Genomic DNA, 18,016 nt, shown 5'->3' on the forward strand with positions numbered 1-18,016 from the left:
ATCAAAAATATTTATTGTTTCATTCAATTATATTCCTATGACTAAATGTTTTATTCTAAACAATAACATTCACTAGAATGAAATCATTTATTCTGTAAGTAGGATATATCATCACTTTTAAATGTCTTCTTATTTTTTTGAGAACGCTGGAGTCGACCTATCTGACTACCCTGAGAAGACATGTCGAAACAAACTTAGTGGTCACAGTCTCTTTTGAAGTCCAGACAATTTCAATGCGAATAGAAATGCATAAACCAATGCACGGTATTTCTTTGGACTGGCATTTTGAAGAAAGTATCGATCGATCGATCTGAGCAAGGGGAAAAAAAGACACTCACTGTAGTCTGTAATTATTTTCCATTAAATTCCCTGACCATTGTGTATAAAAAATACTTACTTAAATTACATTTGCTTAATTGTTTTCCTCCTATAGACGATAAAGTATTAGTATTGTAAAGAAATAAATTAAAATTGAATATATTTTTGTCTTTTATTTCGTTATACCTCACTTATGGTAAACAAGTTCAGTTGTGCCTGTTGTATGTGCTCATGAAGTAAGACTGTTTCAATTATGGAAACATCTATACTTAGCAAAACCTGCAGTGTTCTCAAAACAAAATATTAACAACCCATACTGGACACACTTGGATCCGTTTTTAATCCGGATTGAGTGCTATATCTATATTTCCTAGTCATGTCTTCTACTATTCAGCATCCATCCCTTCAATTCTTATATCGGTCGGTCGGCATTTTCACATTACACCTTAATAATATGACTTTCATTTCAATTTTTAATTCGGGGTAACAAATGACCCCCAAATGATTCCCCTGGATGCCCTCTCCTCCTCTATTAGAATAAATTTTGAGACCCCCAGACGCATAGCAGATCTTCTTATATTGAACTAGCTGACTCGTGCCCAATTCTTATTAATTTTTATTCCTTACACTCAAAAATAAAATTTCTATTGGTAAAAGAATTTCCTAAATCAACCTTTGCTATAAAATATTTGGACAGTTTCCGCTTTCAGATATAAATTTATTTATTGAAATCACAACTTTTTCGCCCTGTATATTAAGCCTTAAAATGGCTAAAATCATCTCACAAGCTGCAAATATATTAAGAAAGAAAAATTCTTTCATTTCAGACCAAACAGTGGCAGATAAAATGATCGAAGAACGCCGAAAAGAGGAGCTGGCGACACTATTGAGTATCATCATAGAGAACACAGATATAGTACCGTTTAGGTGGCATAAGAGCAAATACATGTGCTTCTACTGCCGAGCACTGTTCGTCGAAAGCTGTGGCCTAAAACACCACACCAGTACTGAGCATAAAGAGATTGAAATCCGAGAAATTATTGTCCGGAGTCTCTATAGGCGAGGGAGAACTAAACTAGATGTCACCAACATCAATTGCAGGCCCTGTGATACCGAAATACTAAACTTCGAATCGTTTTTGAAACATTTATCCAAAATACACAGTTTATCTTTCGAAACCGATGCAGCGCAGTCATTCGACTGTTTTTCTTTAGCCGATGACGGCATGTGTTGTCTCCAATGTGGGCAATACTTCACATTTTTTGGACCGTTATTATTACACACTTATAAATACCATATAGACCAGTTCCTCTGCGAAGTTTGCGGTTTAGGTTTTGTAGGTAAACACAACGTTCACAACCACGTGAAACAGATACACAAAATCAAGTCGTGCAAAGATTGCAACTTGACATTTCAAACGCAATACGCTTTGCTGAACCACACAGAAAATGTTCATAAAACAGAGAAATTGAAATGTCCGATTTGCCCCGAAGTTTTAGGAAACAGGTACTTGAAAAAGCGCCATCTTGCGTTAGTTCACGATTGCAAGAATTCTCAATTCGTTTGCGAGTTGTGCTCAAAGATTTTTACCAGGAATAATAAGTACATGCAGCATAAACTTCGCGTGCATTTCAAGGAGAAGAATGTTACTTGTGAATACTGCGGTCATAAAGCGTTTAATATGGATTCTTTGAAGTCTCATATGGTCTGTCACGATGAGACGAGGCCGTTCAAATGTGAACTCTGTGAGAAAACTTTCAGAAGAAAGAAGACTCTTGTTATTCACATGAGGACGCATAAAATGGATGATTTGCTTGTAGTTGATAGCTTTTCTTAATTTTATTAGATAGGTTTTATAATATACTAGCTGTCACAGCAAAAGGTTATTTGCCATACAGAAAAATATTATATTGTTAAGAAAAAAATGCTTTTAAAAATAGATGTTGTCCTATTCCCAGGCCTACCACAAAATTTCGTAAGAATCGGTCAAGCCGTTACGGAGGAGCTCAATTTCGTACACCGTAAACCGGTCAAACGAGATTTTTTATAATTTAGATTTCTTGAGACAGATATGTAATTATTTAAGAAAGTAAATAAATGATGCAACGGTTTACTCACGCGTCGGGATCGTCCGACTAGTTTCATGGGCATGTGTTGATGCTACGGCAGGCGGGCGAGTCGAACTAACGGTTTAAGAAGGGTTTACCTTTGCATATTTATCGGGATCGTGGGACTAGATTCAGACCTAACCGGAGGTTGAAACTAGAATATAATACACCACACATAGAAAACCATATAATTACAGGATTTTAAAAACAACAATAGTAAATTGCGCAACCCCGATAAATACGCGTGACAATAAGGGCGTTCACTTTTGTTAATATTTTGTATCTTTAAGGCACTATGTGCTATAGTTATATGTATTTTTTTAAATGTTGTGAAGGTTTAAAATCTAATATTGTTTTATCTAATAATGTTTAAGATGTTTTAAATAAATACCTGTTAAGTTTTAAATAGTTTTGTTATTTTACATTGCCAGTCCCTTTGTTGGGGGTATTGAGTATTTGGGTACGACAAATTATAATATCAAACCTTTGAAATGAAATGAAATCATTTATTCTGTAAGTAGGATAAATCATCACTTTTACAAGTCTTTTTTTTGAGAACGCTGGAGTCGACATTTCCTATCTGACTACCCTGAGAAGAAACGTCGAAACAAACTCAGGGGTTTCTTTTATTACTATTGTTTATAACTTTAAAATCATACGAACTATGCCCCTCCCTACTTCCTGATTTTCCCCTTAAAATCTACACCCACATTTTCAAAAATCGTGTTTTAGAGCTCCCAGAAAAGGTTGTTCAAAAATACAAGTTTCTAATCCTTATATTTTGGATCCTGCTTTGATATGTCAGTCAGTCATTTTCCCCTACAATATGCATACTTACGTATCTCATAAAATACAAATCTACATCACAAAACTCTTTGTTACAGATGAATCAGAAGGAACAGACGATAAACGTCTCGAAAAGAAACGTAAAGATGATCTCACACGTTTGGTGACTGTAGTTCTAGAAAACTCCACGATAATGCCTTTCAGGTGGGCGGCCAACAAATACATGTGCTTCTTCTGCTGTTGCACGTTTGTGGATAGCGTGAAGCTAAAAGAGCATACGGCAGAGGAACACAAGGGGGCAAAACTGAAGAACGTACTCCGAAGTCTGATCGGGAGCAGTCGAATCAAACTTGATATTTCAAATATTATATGTAGAAAATGCTCGAAAAGTTTCAATAATTTCGAACTGTTTTTAAGCCATGTAGCAACTGTTCATGATATGAAATTCAATAAGGACATGTCCCAAAGTCTTTTCACTTTCAGTTTGTCTGACGAAGGAATGTCTTGCTTGGACTGTGGACAGGAATTCAGATTCTTTGGACCGTTACTGAAACATTCGCACAAGTTTCATAATAAATACAAAACGTATCTATGCGAGATATGTGGACAAGGCTTTATAGCGAAAGCAAACGTCGATAGCCATATCAAAAACGTACATTCATTCAAGAATAGACAGTGCCAGAAATGTGACAAAGTATTTCGTAGTCCATACGCCTTGGAAATACATCGCGAACGTACACATAAAACAGAAATGTTGAAATGTCCAAAATGCCCTGAGATCTTAGCATCGAAATATTTAAAAAAGCGCCATCTAGCGCTCGTTCACGACGTCAAAAAGCTACAATTCCATTGCGACGAATGCGATAAAGTGTATACAATGAAAAGCAAACTTGTAGAACACAAACTGAGAACGCATCTGAAGCAGAAGACTGTTGAGTGCGAAATATGCGGCTTCAAAGTTTTCAATAATGAGTTATTGAAACGTCATATGGTCCGCCATGATGATTCCCGGCCGTATTCTTGTGAGTTCTGTAAGAAATCGTTTCAGAGGAAGAAGACGTTGGAGGTTCATACTAGAATACATACGAACGATAGGCGGTATGCTTGCAAGGAGTGCGGGAGAGCATTCGTTCAGGTGACAAGCTGGAAACTGCATATGAGAGTCCATCATGGGGGGAACGAAGGGACGTCTTGGCATTGAAGTAGTATCTGTACATCCATCTGTCACATCGGGGCACAATGGTCTGAATAAATGTTTCCTTTGAAGCAATCTTATTTTCAAAACAGCAGCCATATCGAAAATAATTAATAGATAAAAAAAATCTAAATACCCATAATAATCAATATAAAAATAATCAATAATTAAACCGGAACGACAAACAAACAAACAAGAAAGTGAGCTTAAAACGTGGGAAAAATGCGAAGATCTTTCGCTTCCGGATCGACTCCAACTTGGCTCTTTTTATAATCTGTTAAAATCGTTGCGTTTATACGTCATAGGTCATGTTCATACCACACGTTTGGTTAGTTTTTAATATAAATGGGTGAATGTGGACATGCACTAACCATATAGTGTCACGTCCAAACTGGGCTCATAGCGAGCCTGCCATCTACGGCTGATTGCTAAACATTGGAACTTAAAAGATGCAACGGTTTACTCACACGTATTTATAGGGATTTCGAGTTAAACCATTCTTTTTTCTTGCCTGCCGCCGCGGCAGCTCATGATTAAAGACTCCGGTTGGGCCCGAAACTTGTCGGGCAATGCCGATAAATACGCGTGAGTAAACCGTTGCATTTTTAATAATGAATTATCCTCATGAAAGTAAATGTTACTAAAAATATTAGCATTAGGTTGGGACATGAACTAAGACTATTTATTAGTTGTCTATTAATAGTGATATTAGATATAAATATATTATTTATGTTATGTTTAAAGTATTAAATGTGTACCTAGTTATTATTATTGCGTATTTTATCATCTCTTCAGCCATTTGCAGGTTTTCGGCGGGCCAGGTTTAGTTGGTAAGAGTCTGATACTACCCGCTTGTGCCCCGAGGAGGTGGGTATCTAGGATTTCATTCTTGTGGTACCATTGACGGCAATATTTTCTCAATTATTGTTGCCACCGTGTAACGATTAATTAATGGTACTTTGTATTATGCTTGACCCACGACTACGGGATCGAACCCGCGACGTATTGCAGTTTGCCGTCGGGCCACTGGGCTAACCGTTCAGTCGGATATAGTAAAGTCAGTACGTACGCAATAAAAACTAAATAAATTTATTATTTAATTCTTTTCGAAAACAAAAATCTGTAAGAAACTAGATCAGTATCCATTTCTCACCTATTCGAGAAAAGGTTTTGCCCAACAGTGGGCTTAACGCGCAATTCGAAAAAGTAAATAAAACAACAATATTTATACTTATTTTATTATCACCCAGTGTAAAACTTTATAATACATTAACTATTTACAATAAACAAATCATTATTGCATTCCTAATATCCAAGTCTATCACGCTTATATCCAAAAGAGAAAATATCAAGACATTCGCGAAACTAATTTGGTTCTGTTTATAGGGTTCCGCTCACAAATGTTAAGAATAGAACCCTTTTATCATACTTTACATGATACAAATGATCTTTTGATACAAAATCAATTGGCAAACATAGCATTCAAAAAAATATACATATAAGCCGATGACTATTAATTCAGATAAGGTCAAAAGCGCGAAAACCTTTTAACAGCTAGCACACTAATGCATCTATCTCTTTCCTACATAGACAGTTGGAAAAGGACAAAAGATATATTTCGATGAGTATTACAATGAAAATTATATTACATTACAATGTATTAACAAATTTTCAAAAACAGGAAAATACCACTTAAAACCTCGTTTACGGTGTCACAGACAGACACACACATCGGTCAAACTTCTAACACCCCCAGATTTAGAACTACCCTTCTCAGTTAAAAAGTTCATTATCTTGAAATGGCTAGACCGATTTCGGCAGAACATATCTTAGAACGATCTCGAGAAATCTCTCTTTCAATTATAAAAACATCCAAATCGGTTCAGCCGGTTAGGTGCTACGATACCTCAGACAGTCACATAGCGGTTGAACTACCAACCGCGGTTATAACAACCTTTTTGCGTCGGGGATTAAAACGACAGAAGAAAGATACTATTGTCTCAAATGAGTGCTCCTTCTTTAAGTAATATTGCATTTGAGGAAAAGGGACAACGCTATACACCCGGTAGTGCTATCACGCTTCCGTGACCATAAGTAAGTACAAATATAAAAAAAAAATATACAAATAAAAATAAATAATGATTACATTTAAATATTTACACATTTTACAACTTATCTATATCCGCGGCGCCATGTGTGACTGATTTTTAATTTTGGTTAAAAAACGATTCCCGCAGCAAGAATATTAATCCTCTTCTCGCTGGCAATTTCACAAACATACAATTCGCATGCACAAAGACACCCAGACTCAGAACAAGCATTCGTGGATCACACAAATGCTTGTCCTACGCGGGGATCGAAGCCGCTACACGTCGCGAACAGGTTTGGCGTGATGACCTGAACCACTCGGCTATCCGTGCAGTCACTTTGTGTGACAGTGACACACAAATGACAGCTGTGTTAGTACACAAGGGTTACTCACACATAACGCCGTATAAAGATGAGTTTAATTGGCTATACAAACGTTGTCTTTTTACTGACTAGATGGTTATCTAAAGTCCGTAGACTATCCACCACGCCTGAAATAGGGTATTCGACTAAAAATATCTAACTGGTAGTCTGATAGATCGATACTATTATATAAAGCTGAAGAGTTTGTTTATTTGTTTGAACGCGCTAATCTCAGGAACTACTTGGTCAAATTGGAAATTTTCTTTTTGTGTTCAATAGACCATTCATCGAAGAAAGTTTTAGGCTATATAACATCACGCTGCAACTAACAGGAGCGAAGATACAATGGAAAATGTGGCGGAAACGGGGAAAAATATTCATCTTCGAGGCTTCCGTTCAAAAATTCCTAACTTATACCTTCTAACCACGCGGACGAAGTCGCGGGCAACAGCTAGTTTAAAAATAAAGGTAAAAGTGATATAACATGCAATAAAGATATTGCAACGTATTAAAGTGGGTCTCAGTAACGTCTCTAGTCGGTAAAAAGTGTACGGAAAATTGACATCACACGATAGAAGAAAATCTACCTATCAGATCTAATATATAAAATTCCCGTGTCACGATGTTAGTTACCGTACTCCTCCGAAACGGTTCGACGGATTCTTATGAAATTTTGTATACATATTGGGTAGGTCTGAGAATAGAACAACATCTATTCTTCATACCCCTAAGTGATAAGGGTTGCTCACACTAAAAAAAAATATTTTATTTTTTGGACGACATTGTTTGTTTTTTTTTTATAATGTCGTAATAAAAATACAGACAACTAGAAAAAAAAATATTCAGCTAGTATTTTTAGGAAATCTATCTGACGGAATAATTAGATCTTTTTAGTTAAATACCCAACATTTTAGTCTAAAACAAAGCACATAATTTTTGCACTGTATATTAATTATATTGCTTCACTAAACAACATCTTAACAAAAGCAAGTAAAAATATTCACATCCGTAAAACGGATTTTGCGGATTTTATTTAAATCCACATCCGTCACTCACAAGTTACAAATCTACGATCACTTTAAAACGACTCCCGCAGTAAGAAACTTAATCCTTGTATCGCAGGGGTTTCACAAACATTCAAATCACATGCACACAGACACCCAGACATATAAAAAGCATTCGTGGAACACAAAATTATTTGTCCTGCTTGGGGATCGAACCCGGATGTAGCGCAGTAGTAATTATTATTCGCCTCACCAATATGCTGATGATGATCTTCAGAACACCAAACTCGCATCCGTTTTCCCAAAATAAATAATGAAATCCGTACGGAAGTCATTTTAAATAATCCTCTACCTGGCTAGCACTCTGGTATATACAATTTCCTAATTCACATCCGAGATCCGTAAATCCGCATCCGTGTTCAGAATGCTTTCTTGCTCCTTTGAGGTAAAATTGACTCTTTTGCAAAACTGAAGAATGAGAGAAGACTATATCTCTTCGATTTGCGAGAGAGGTAATCTGTTAATACATTATTATCTCCTGTAAATATAAAAAAGAAATATTATTCAAACATATAGTTTAAACAGCAAAAACATACAAAAATACATCGAATAATAAACTACTAAACCAAATATGATATATTTTTTGTTTTTATAGTCACCGTGATTTTTTAGTCGTCTTACAAAAGCAGCCCAGTTCATGTATCCAATGACTAGAACACGTTCATGATAAAAAAAATGGTATTTATGAGATTTTAATAAATTTAAAATTCAATATTATGATGCAATTCGTAGTTTTTTAGAAACACAGCTCTGTTACGAGCGCGGTCCGAGCCTTGTAACAATGGTGAGGGGCGCGGGCGGCGGCGTTTTTATCATTTTTAAGAGCATATTTCAGATTTCTCTTGTTTAATTTTTCTTCGTACTTATTATCTTAGTTGATAATAAAAAAAATATAATCGCGCCTAGGGGTATTTTACGTCGGATACATGAACTGGGCTACTTTTGTAAGACGACTAAAAAATCACCGTGTATTGACTAATTATCAAGATATGTGGAGAAATGAATGAATTAATTAAATAAAATGAAGAAACCGGTTATACAGAAAGCCGTCACCAGCAAAAAGAGCAGAAAACTAGATTATTAGATGTGAGAGTTTATAAAGAACTTACCTAATAAAAGTGGCTGTTTTTCCCCAGTAGTGGGCAAAACGTAGTCGTTCGCTGACAAAGACACGAATAACGCGAACGGAACGATCCATAAACATAGAGTGAAGTACGCGAGAACCTGAAATTAGAAGTATATTATATTTACATTTTATTATAATTTGAAAAAGACCGATTTTTTTTAGGCAAAACAGTTATCTTGTATCAAAATCGGTCAAGCCATTTAGTAGGTCGAGAACTAAAGAGCGGGAATAAGAAAAGACCTGATGAATGTTTGTGTGTTTGATAAATCTTTACGCCCAAATTGCTGTATTGATTTCTTTTAATTGTTGATTCATGGTTAAATTCTTACCTCTGTAAACGTGTAATACACAGCCCCAAAGAACTTGAAGGCCATATAATGATGCAGAATTAGCGTCAGGACTCCTGCCACGAAGGGTACGCTCAGGACCCTGACGACGGGGAAGTCTCGAAGCAGGAGAACGTGGAAGAACTGCTGGAGAAGGCCCAGAGCGTTCAGGTGAAGAGGAACGTCCTCGAAGAGAAGGAGGCCTATGTGGATAGCTGCTGTGGCCTGAGGAATTAGAATTGAGATTAATCTTCTAATATATAAAATTCCCGTGTCACGATGTTAGTTACCGTACTCCTCCGAAACGGCAAAACCGATTTTTACCAAATTTTATATGCGTATTCAGTAGGTCTGAGAATCGACTAACATATATTTTTCATAACCCTATTGCATGCCCTGTTGCTCATACAAAAATTTATTTATTTATTTTTTGGATGATTTTAATTTTATTTTTATATCATCATTCCCCTGCCCTTATCCCAATTATTTTATTTGGGGTCGGCGCAACATGTCATCTTCTTCCATACCTTCCTATCGGCCGTCATCTCACAAGAAACACACTTTACAGCCATATCGTCTTTCACACAATCCATCCATCGTTTCTTTGGTCGTCCTCTTCCCCTATATCCATCCACATCCATGCTTAACGCCTTCCTTACCACATTATTTTCATTCCTCCGCATAACATGCCCATACCATGACAGCCGGTTACCACGTAGTTACCACGTAGTTTCTCTGTAACCGGTGCCACTATCAAACTTCCCCTTATTTTTTTTATTTTTATAATGTGGCATTAAAAATACATGCAACTAGAAAAAAAATCATTAGGGACAACAACTTTTGCTGGGTCAGCTAGTTGAATATATATTTCGATTACCAACAAAGTATACACAAAAAACAAGCTTAACCTAACCTATAGGCACTAACATCAGAAAATATAAGCTTGTTTTATGAGTAGGTACTAAACTGACGTCATTTTTTTTTTTTTTAATAAAATGAATTCGGACAACATCACATACATTGTTCTGAACCCAAAGTAAGTTGCTAAAGCACTTGTGTTATGGAATTCAAATACAACGAAGGTACCACAAACACCCAGACCCGAGACAATGTACAAATGTGAATTTTTACATTGACCCGACCGGGGATCGAACCCGGGACCTCAGAGCTAGCGACACCTTGAAACCGGTGCCTACGCCACTCGACCACGGAGGTCGTCAATTTTAGTCCGACCATTTAAAAATCACACCATAGTTGTTATTAAATGATGTAACGGTTTACTCACGCGTATATATCGGGGCAGCTCGACTAGTTTCGGACCCAACCGGAGTCCTTAATCATGAGCTGACGCGGCGGGCGAGCGAGTCGAACCGTTACATCATTTAATAATGAATCATTCTCACGATAGTTACTAACAAAACTATAGTTGTTGTCTGTACAGCATGTACAATATTATATAGAAATTGGACTTAGTTATAACTTAAATAAATAACATTGTATGTAGCTATTTTTAATGAGAAATGTTTTAACAAAAATCCATCAACATAAGTCTAGTTATTTAGGTGTTATACTTACTATAACAGCCCATGTGATAATATATTTAGCCATAACAGTGTACTCCTCAACTAATTCTGCTAAATAATATAGTCCGGCCGCTGAAAATTAAAATTATTTCTATTAAATATAAACAGGAAAAGTAAATAGGCATGTACAGTTGTTAGAAGAGTAATGTGCAATAAATTAAGGAAGATAAAATAATTAATAATCTACACTAATATATAGAGCTGAAGAGTTTGTTTGTTTGTTTGAACGCGCTAATCTCAGGAACTACTGGTCCAAATTGAAAAATTATTTTTGTGTTGAATAGACTATTCATCGGGGAAGGCTATAAATACACGCTGCGACTAATAGGAGCGAAGATACAATGGAAAATGTGAAAAAGAACAGGGCAGGTATAAATCATAACTTGTATTTTCTACCCACGGGGACGAAGTCGCGGGCAACAGCTAGTCTAATATATAAAAATAAGTCGGGTTTTCCTTCCTGATGCTATACCTCCAAAATGCAAGACCGATTTCCACAGTGTTGCATACGTTAGAAAGGTCTCGGGCTCTGTGAGGTTTATACCAAAGAAAATTCAGGAAAAATTTGTAGGTAGGTAGTATGTAGAAGGTAAAAAAAATTGCATTGCAACGCATGCCGGGTACAGCTAGTACAAATATATGTGTAAAGTAGGACCTTTTTGCTCTTCCTTTAAATACGCGCGCGTTCATCTTTGACGTTTTGTCAAAGGATAGTTTTTAATGGTGACAGCACGGCTCTTAATATGGTTTCTCTCTAGCTTGTGCAACTAAAGGCGCAGCATTGTAAAATAAAATATTAATTGAAGCAATAGCATTTAACGTTGTTTCTTTTATTACAGGTTAGTAAATGTTATTAATTTATGTGTACCGTGTAGCTAAACATGGATTTTGAAGTACTTATCTCACTTGTAATTATGATTTTATAACCAGAAATAAATTTCTTTTATTACAGAGCAACAACTTGGTTTTTTGTTTCAATGATTAAGTAACTATCGTATTACAAAACAACGTTAATTATAGCTGTTGACCATGGAAAAGCTAAAATTTGAATTCATGGTGAAACAAAATGAAGACCCGAAGTCAAACATTTTATGCATAACCTCAATCACGGACGTCGAAAAAAACGTGTTTATTATTCCGGAACAATTACAACCAGTCAAATTGCATGATGTTGTAATGAGAACCCAGGCTTTTTTGAAGGTCAAAACTACTCTACAAAGGAGACATGAAAAAAGACAAGTTTGGATTTCATTAACGGAAGAGTTACGTGACACTTATATGGATGATGATGGGAATATGCAATTTAGAGGATATTTATTGGAAGAGGCTACACAAAAAATGCAAGAGCGAGTTACTACGAGTGAAATGTCTACAGAAGCTTTGACAAAAATCTTGGAAAATTTTGCAGAATTGAAGAAGGAATCCAAACAATTCAATTTGAAGAAATTATCTGAAAAGTTTGTACTAGAAAAGTTCACAAAGAAAACAACAAGCGTTACACAGTGGATGGCCATCTTTGAAACTGAATGTGTTCGTATAGGTATTGGTGAGGACATTCAAAAAATTCAGGTGTTTCGTTTATTTTTAGATGATTCTTGTCAAGATTGGTATAATTCTATGCTTATTAAGTATACAATTGATTCTGAATGGTGTACGTGGAAAACAAGCTTTTGTGAGACATATGCAAGCAAGGGCTGGACACCCATAAGGTATGCTATTTTATTTAAATACAGGCAGGGCTCGTTACTGGATTACGCTTTAAAGAAAGAGAGGCTTCTGTTAGAGGTGAATAAATGCATAGATAAACCCACTTTAATTGATCTAATTGCAACTGGGTTACCACATTTTATAGCTGATGAAATAGATAGAAACAAATTAAAAAATACAGAAGATTTATTTAATAGTATACGCGGTTTAGAACATTTAATGAATAAAAGGATTGTGGAGAAAAAGGGAATGTTAGAGGGGGTAGAAACTAAGATTAAGGAAAATAAAAAGGAAAAGGCATGCAGAATCTGCGAAAAGGAAAAAAAAGGTACTCGATATCACCCAGAATCTGTATGTTGGTTTAAAAACAGAGATGATGATCGTTTTAAAAAAGAGTCCATTCGAAGTGTAAATAATTCCGAATTAGAAATGAGTTTAAATGAAATAGATCCAAAAAACTAGTAGTACCACCATTAATCAAAATTAAATTAAAAATAAATGATTCCATAGAGACGCTGGGGGTTTATGATTCAGGATCTAATGTAAGTTTGATTAATTCAAGATTATTGTCCTTAAAATACCACCCCGGCGACAATAACAATAACGCAAAATTAAAAACGATTAATGGTGTAAAAAAGTCAATAGGGATTGTCACTCTCAAGATTAAGATTTTAGATATTGAAGAAAATGCCAATGTTTTTGTCATAGATGAACAAAACTTTGATTACGATTTTTTGATTGGGTTGGATTGCATAAAATCCTTTCAGCTTATTCAGAATGAAGACTTAACAATCACTCAAAAACAAAAGAAAGAGAAAAAACAAAATAATGAAAATATTCCTGGCTTTACAGGTGACAAAATACAAAACAAACAAAATTACATTAATAATAATAATGATAATTGTAAAGTTAACTTCAATGAACACATAGAAGTAACAAACTTCAACATTTCAGTCAATCATTTAGACATTCAACAACAATCCAAAATAGATGAATTAGTATGTAAATACAAATCATTATTTGCTAAAGATAAGTATGATGTGGGTACAGTGAAGGGCTATGAAGCACATATAGATCTACTAGTAGATACATATTGCAGCAAAAGACCATATAGGTGCAATTATCAAGATAAGAAAGAGATAGAAGAACAAGTTTCAAAATTGTTAGAAAGAAAATTAATTGAAGAGTCTTACAGTCCTTTTGCAGCTCCGGTTACATTAGCATATAAGAAGGAAGAAGGTAGAAAATGTCGACTGTGTATTGATTTTCGTGATTTAAATAAAATTGTGGTACCACAGTCGCAACCATTTCCACTTATAGAGGATTTAATGATTAAGACACGAAATTGTAAATTATTTTCGACATTAGACATAAATTCCGCTTTCTGGTCCATACCTTTAAAAGTAGACGACAGGAAAAAAACTGCATTTGTAACACAGGAAAACCATTTTCAATGGACCTGTCTACCGTTTGGTTTAAAAACATCTCCAGCAATTTTCCAAAGAATACTAACAAGTATTATTAGAAAACACAAATTATCGGACTTTACAGTAAATTTCATTGACGACATTTTAGTGTATTCTAAAACATTTGAAGAACATATAAAACACTTATCGTTACTATTGGAAGCAATTTCAAAAGAGGGCTTTAGATTGAAATTCACTAAGTGTAACTTTGCACAAGACTCAGTGAAATACCTAGGTCACATTATACAAAATAACACGGTGACTCCATTAAAGGATAATTTAATAGCTATAAAAGAATTTCCCGTTCCTAAAACAAAAAAAAATGTTCGACAATTTTTAGGTAAAATAAACTTCTATGGAAAATATATACCAAATATAGCAGTGTTATTAGATCCTTTGCACAATTTGTTAAGGAAAGACCAAACATTTACTTGGACAAAAAAATGTCAAGAAAGTTTCGACACAGTAAAGAGACTTCTATGCTTGAAACCAATTTTAGAAATTTTTGATCCCGAATTACCAATTCATATTTACACTGACGCCAGTATACTGGGTATAGGAGCTATTTTGAAACAACCTCAAGAAAACGGAGAAGAAAAGCCATGTGCATATTTTTCGAGAAAATTAAATGAAAGTCAAAAACGCAAAAAGGCTATATACTTAGAATGTTTGGCTATAAAAGAAGCGGTTAAATATTGGCAGCATTGGCTCATAGGCAAACAATTTAAAGTATTTACAGACCATAAACCTCTAGAAAAACTAAATATTAAGGCAAGGACAGATGAAGAACTAGGGGACCTCACATATTACCTGTCACAATTTAATTTTGAAGTTATATATTCACCAGGGAAAGATAACTTGGAAGCAGACAGTTTAAGTAGAAATCCCGTATTAGAATCACATGTAAATCAAGAGGAAATTTTAAAAATTGTCAATTTCATTAAACTAGAAGATATTCAAAAAGACCAAGAAAAAAATAAATATATAAAACTACACAAAAATAAACTAATATTAAAGGATAAAATATACTACAAAAGGATAAAAAAGAAAAACAAAATTATACTAACTGAAGAATTTTGTAAGAGAATCATAAAGAATATACATTATACATACTGCCATATAGGAATAAAACAAATAGAAAACAAAATAAGACCGCACTATACATCAAAAAATTTAATGCAAAATATAAAAGAGATTTGTAACAGTTGTGAAATATGCATAAAAAATAAATCAAGAACTAAATTGAATTATGGACTGCTGTCCCATTTGGGTCCCGCTACTTACCCTTTTGAAATAGTCTCAATAGACACAATTGGTGGTTTTGGTGGGTCCCGCTCTACAAAGACATATTTACATCTGTTGGTAGACCACTTCACCAGATATGCCTACATTTTAACATCAAAAACACAAAATGCAGCTGATTTTATAAAACTTATAAGAAAAGTAATTCCTGAAAACAAAATTGGAACAATTCTATCTGATCAATACCCGGGTATAAACTCAAAGGAATTCAAAGATTTTTTAAAAAAAGAAAATATTCCAATTATATTCACGGCAGTGAATTCAGCTTTTTCAAATGGATTGAATGAACGGTTGAATCAAACATTGGTTAACAAGATTAGGTGTAAATTTAATGAGAATGATGGTAAAAGAGCATGGACAACTGTCGCTCATGAGTGTATCAATTGTTATAATGACACAGAACACACTGTGACCGGATTTTCCCCGGCTTATTTAATGGAAGGGAAAGTTAATAATATCTTACCAGACGAATTGAATGAACAAAAAACACAAAATGATCTTTTAGAAGATAGGAGGATAGCATTGGAAAGAACAATAAAATCACATAATTATAATAAGAAACAATTTGACAAGAACAGAAAAGACATTAAATTAAAAGTAGGAGATTTTGTGTATGTAGAGAATGGTAATAGATTAAACAGAAAGAAAATAGATGAATTAAAGATTGGGCCATACAAAATTTTAGAAAAACTATCAGACTCAATTTACAGGATAGATACAGGATACAAAAAGTTTGAATCAAACTTGTTTCACATCACTAAGCTTATACCAGTAACGACTTAATGGGGGGGAGATGTAAAGTAGGACCTTTTTGCTCTTCCTTTAAATACGCGCGCGTTCATCTTTGACGTTTTGTCAAAGGATAGTTTTTAATGGTGACAGCACGGCTCTTAATATGGTTTCTCTCTAGCTTGTGCAACTAAAGGCGCAGCATTGTAAAATAAAATATTAATTGAAGCAATAGCATTTAACGTTGTTTCTTTTATTACAGGTTAGTAAATGTTATTAATTTATGTGTACCGTGTAGCTAAACATGGATTTTGAAGTACTTATCTCACTTGTAATTATGATTTTATAACCAGAAATAAATTTCTTTTATTACAGAGCAACAACTTGGTTTTTTGTTTCAATGATTAAGTAACTATCGTATTACATATGTATAATAGGAACTAGATAGAGTTTTGTTTCTTTCTAGCTTTATATTTTTAGTGTCCACTGTTGAGCAACAGTTTCTTCCAGATCATACTATGATAACCTATTTTGTGCCACTCAATAACAGTCCTAATACACATTATTTCCATAACATTCATACCATGGCCATCTAGTCTCAAACTATGCAAAGCTTGTTTGAAGAGTACTTGACAGCTGATAAACATACTTATACATTTTTCCTTATGGTGTACAAGAAAGAGTATTCTATCTATCGGACACAGAACAAGTCATTGAGCTCATTACACAAACATTTGTCCTTTCCAAGTACCTATGTCAGTTTACATTTTGCTGTATTTTATTACTTTTACAATGGTTACTTCGTAGACATGTCTGTTTCGTAAGAAATCTTTGTATTATGAAGTATGTTATTCTTTGTTTATAGCCATATATAGGGTTTATTGATATTATCCTTGAAGAATGACTCTAATTATGATTTTCCTACCATATGATAGCACAATAGAAAAACATATTATCTTTTCTTCTGCCAATTTCTTATTGGATTGTGGCCAATTGTTTTATAAAGATTTAATTGAAATATTTAATTATAAATTAAGCGTTTCATTGAGAACTTACTAAAATACTTTAGTTTGCAATATTTGATTGAATTAACAGTAGGCTATTTGATTTCTTTATTTACGTTTTAAAATTAAATGGCTTAATTGTTGTTAAGTATAAGTTGTTAGAAAAATGTTTTAAATTAATTTGAGTTAGGGCAAACAGTACTTTAAACGTTTTTGAAATGAGCAAGAATCTTAGAACTATCCAATTAATACATAAAAGTAATGTTTAATTAATTTACTAACACGTAAGTTGCAATATTTGCTGAACGTAAATTTTATTTAGAATTTTGTGTTTAAAAATGGTGGTTAACTTACCAATGGCCAGAGTGACGAATATAGCTTGAACAGCTAAAGATAAAATACTTAAAATGTAAAAGAAAATCATGGTTTCTTATTTTATATCCCGTTTGTTTTGAAAATTCTGCAGTCTTTGAGGTTATACGCGTTGTCATTCCAATGTCAATGCAATCAACGTCAAAATCAAATCCTTAAGTCAAAATGGAGTTACCAGGCTTTGTACAAATATTGTTAAAGTGTTGTGGTTTCCCATGTTTTAGGTAGAAAATATAAACTTTTTTTTAAGTGTTATTCTATAAAGCACACCCCTAATATAGTATATTATGCTCATGTGAAAATCCAATGTGAACTGCTCAAGGGAAAAGGGCAGTTTCATGCAGCTACGAGACATTTAAAGGCCCGTATTAGTTATTAGACTACTACGTGTACTAATTTGCTATCCCAGTCAAAAAATGTATACCAAAGTTAAGCAACGATAAAGTTTATAATATTGTCAGGTCAACATTTTGAAAAGA

The 18,016-nt window shown here is 34.3% G+C and overlaps 2 protein-coding genes across 3 annotated transcripts in view; one reads left to right on the forward strand and one right to left on the reverse strand.

The window, feature by feature from the left end:
• LOC113505460 (gastrula zinc finger protein XlCGF57.1-like) overlaps nucleotides 1-4,509 on the forward strand; it is a 33,131-nt gene extending 28,622 nt beyond the window's left edge. The window contains exon 5 of one of the 2 annotated variants that reach the window (XM_026888158.1): nucleotides 3,311-4,509. In XM_026888158.1, coding sequence (XP_026743959.1) covers nucleotides 3,311-4,413 — 1,103 coding nt within the window. In that variant the 3' untranslated portion in view covers nucleotides 4,414-4,509. Of the gene's footprint in view, nucleotides 1-1,145; nucleotides 2,350-3,310 lie in introns of those variants that run through there. The other variant, XM_026888161.1, reaches the window with a different exon arrangement.
• Nucleotides 4,510-8,005: 3,496 nt separating this feature from the next.
• Nucleotides 8,006-17,782, reverse strand: LOC113505610 (protein TEX261). The gene is made up of 5 exons (XM_026888397.1): nucleotides 17,520-17,782; nucleotides 10,950-11,029; nucleotides 9,378-9,599; nucleotides 9,032-9,146; nucleotides 8,006-8,400 (listed from the first exon to the last, which is right to left on the reverse strand). Exons 1-5 carry the CDS (start codon nucleotides 17,587-17,589, stop codon nucleotides 8,282-8,284), a joined length of 606 nt encoding a protein of 201 aa, XP_026744198.1. The 5' UTR covers nucleotides 17,590-17,782; the 3' UTR covers nucleotides 8,006-8,281.
• Between the last annotated feature and the right edge of the window lie 234 nt (nucleotides 17,783-18,016).

This window comes from Trichoplusia ni, chromosome 26 (genome assembly GCF_003590095.1).
Source record: "Trichoplusia ni isolate ovarian cell line Hi5 chromosome 26, tn1, whole genome shotgun sequence".
Lineage (NCBI taxonomy): Eukaryota > Metazoa > Arthropoda > Insecta > Lepidoptera > Noctuidae > Trichoplusia > Trichoplusia ni.

Bases quoted from the DNA above. Each gene is read 5' to 3' on its own strand.
- LOC113505610 (XM_026888397.1), bottom strand. From the start codon at position 17,589: ATGATTTTCTTTTACATTTTAAGTATTTTATCTTTAGCTGTTCAAGCT. The intron at 9,600-10,949 runs GTAAGTATAACA...CTAATTCCTCAG, and splicing joins TTATCACATGGGCTGTTATA to GCCACAGCAGCTATCCACAT. The intron at 8,401-9,031 runs GTAAGTTCTTTA...TTATATTTACAG, and splicing joins AAAACAGCCACTTTTATTAG to GAGATAATAATGTATTAACA.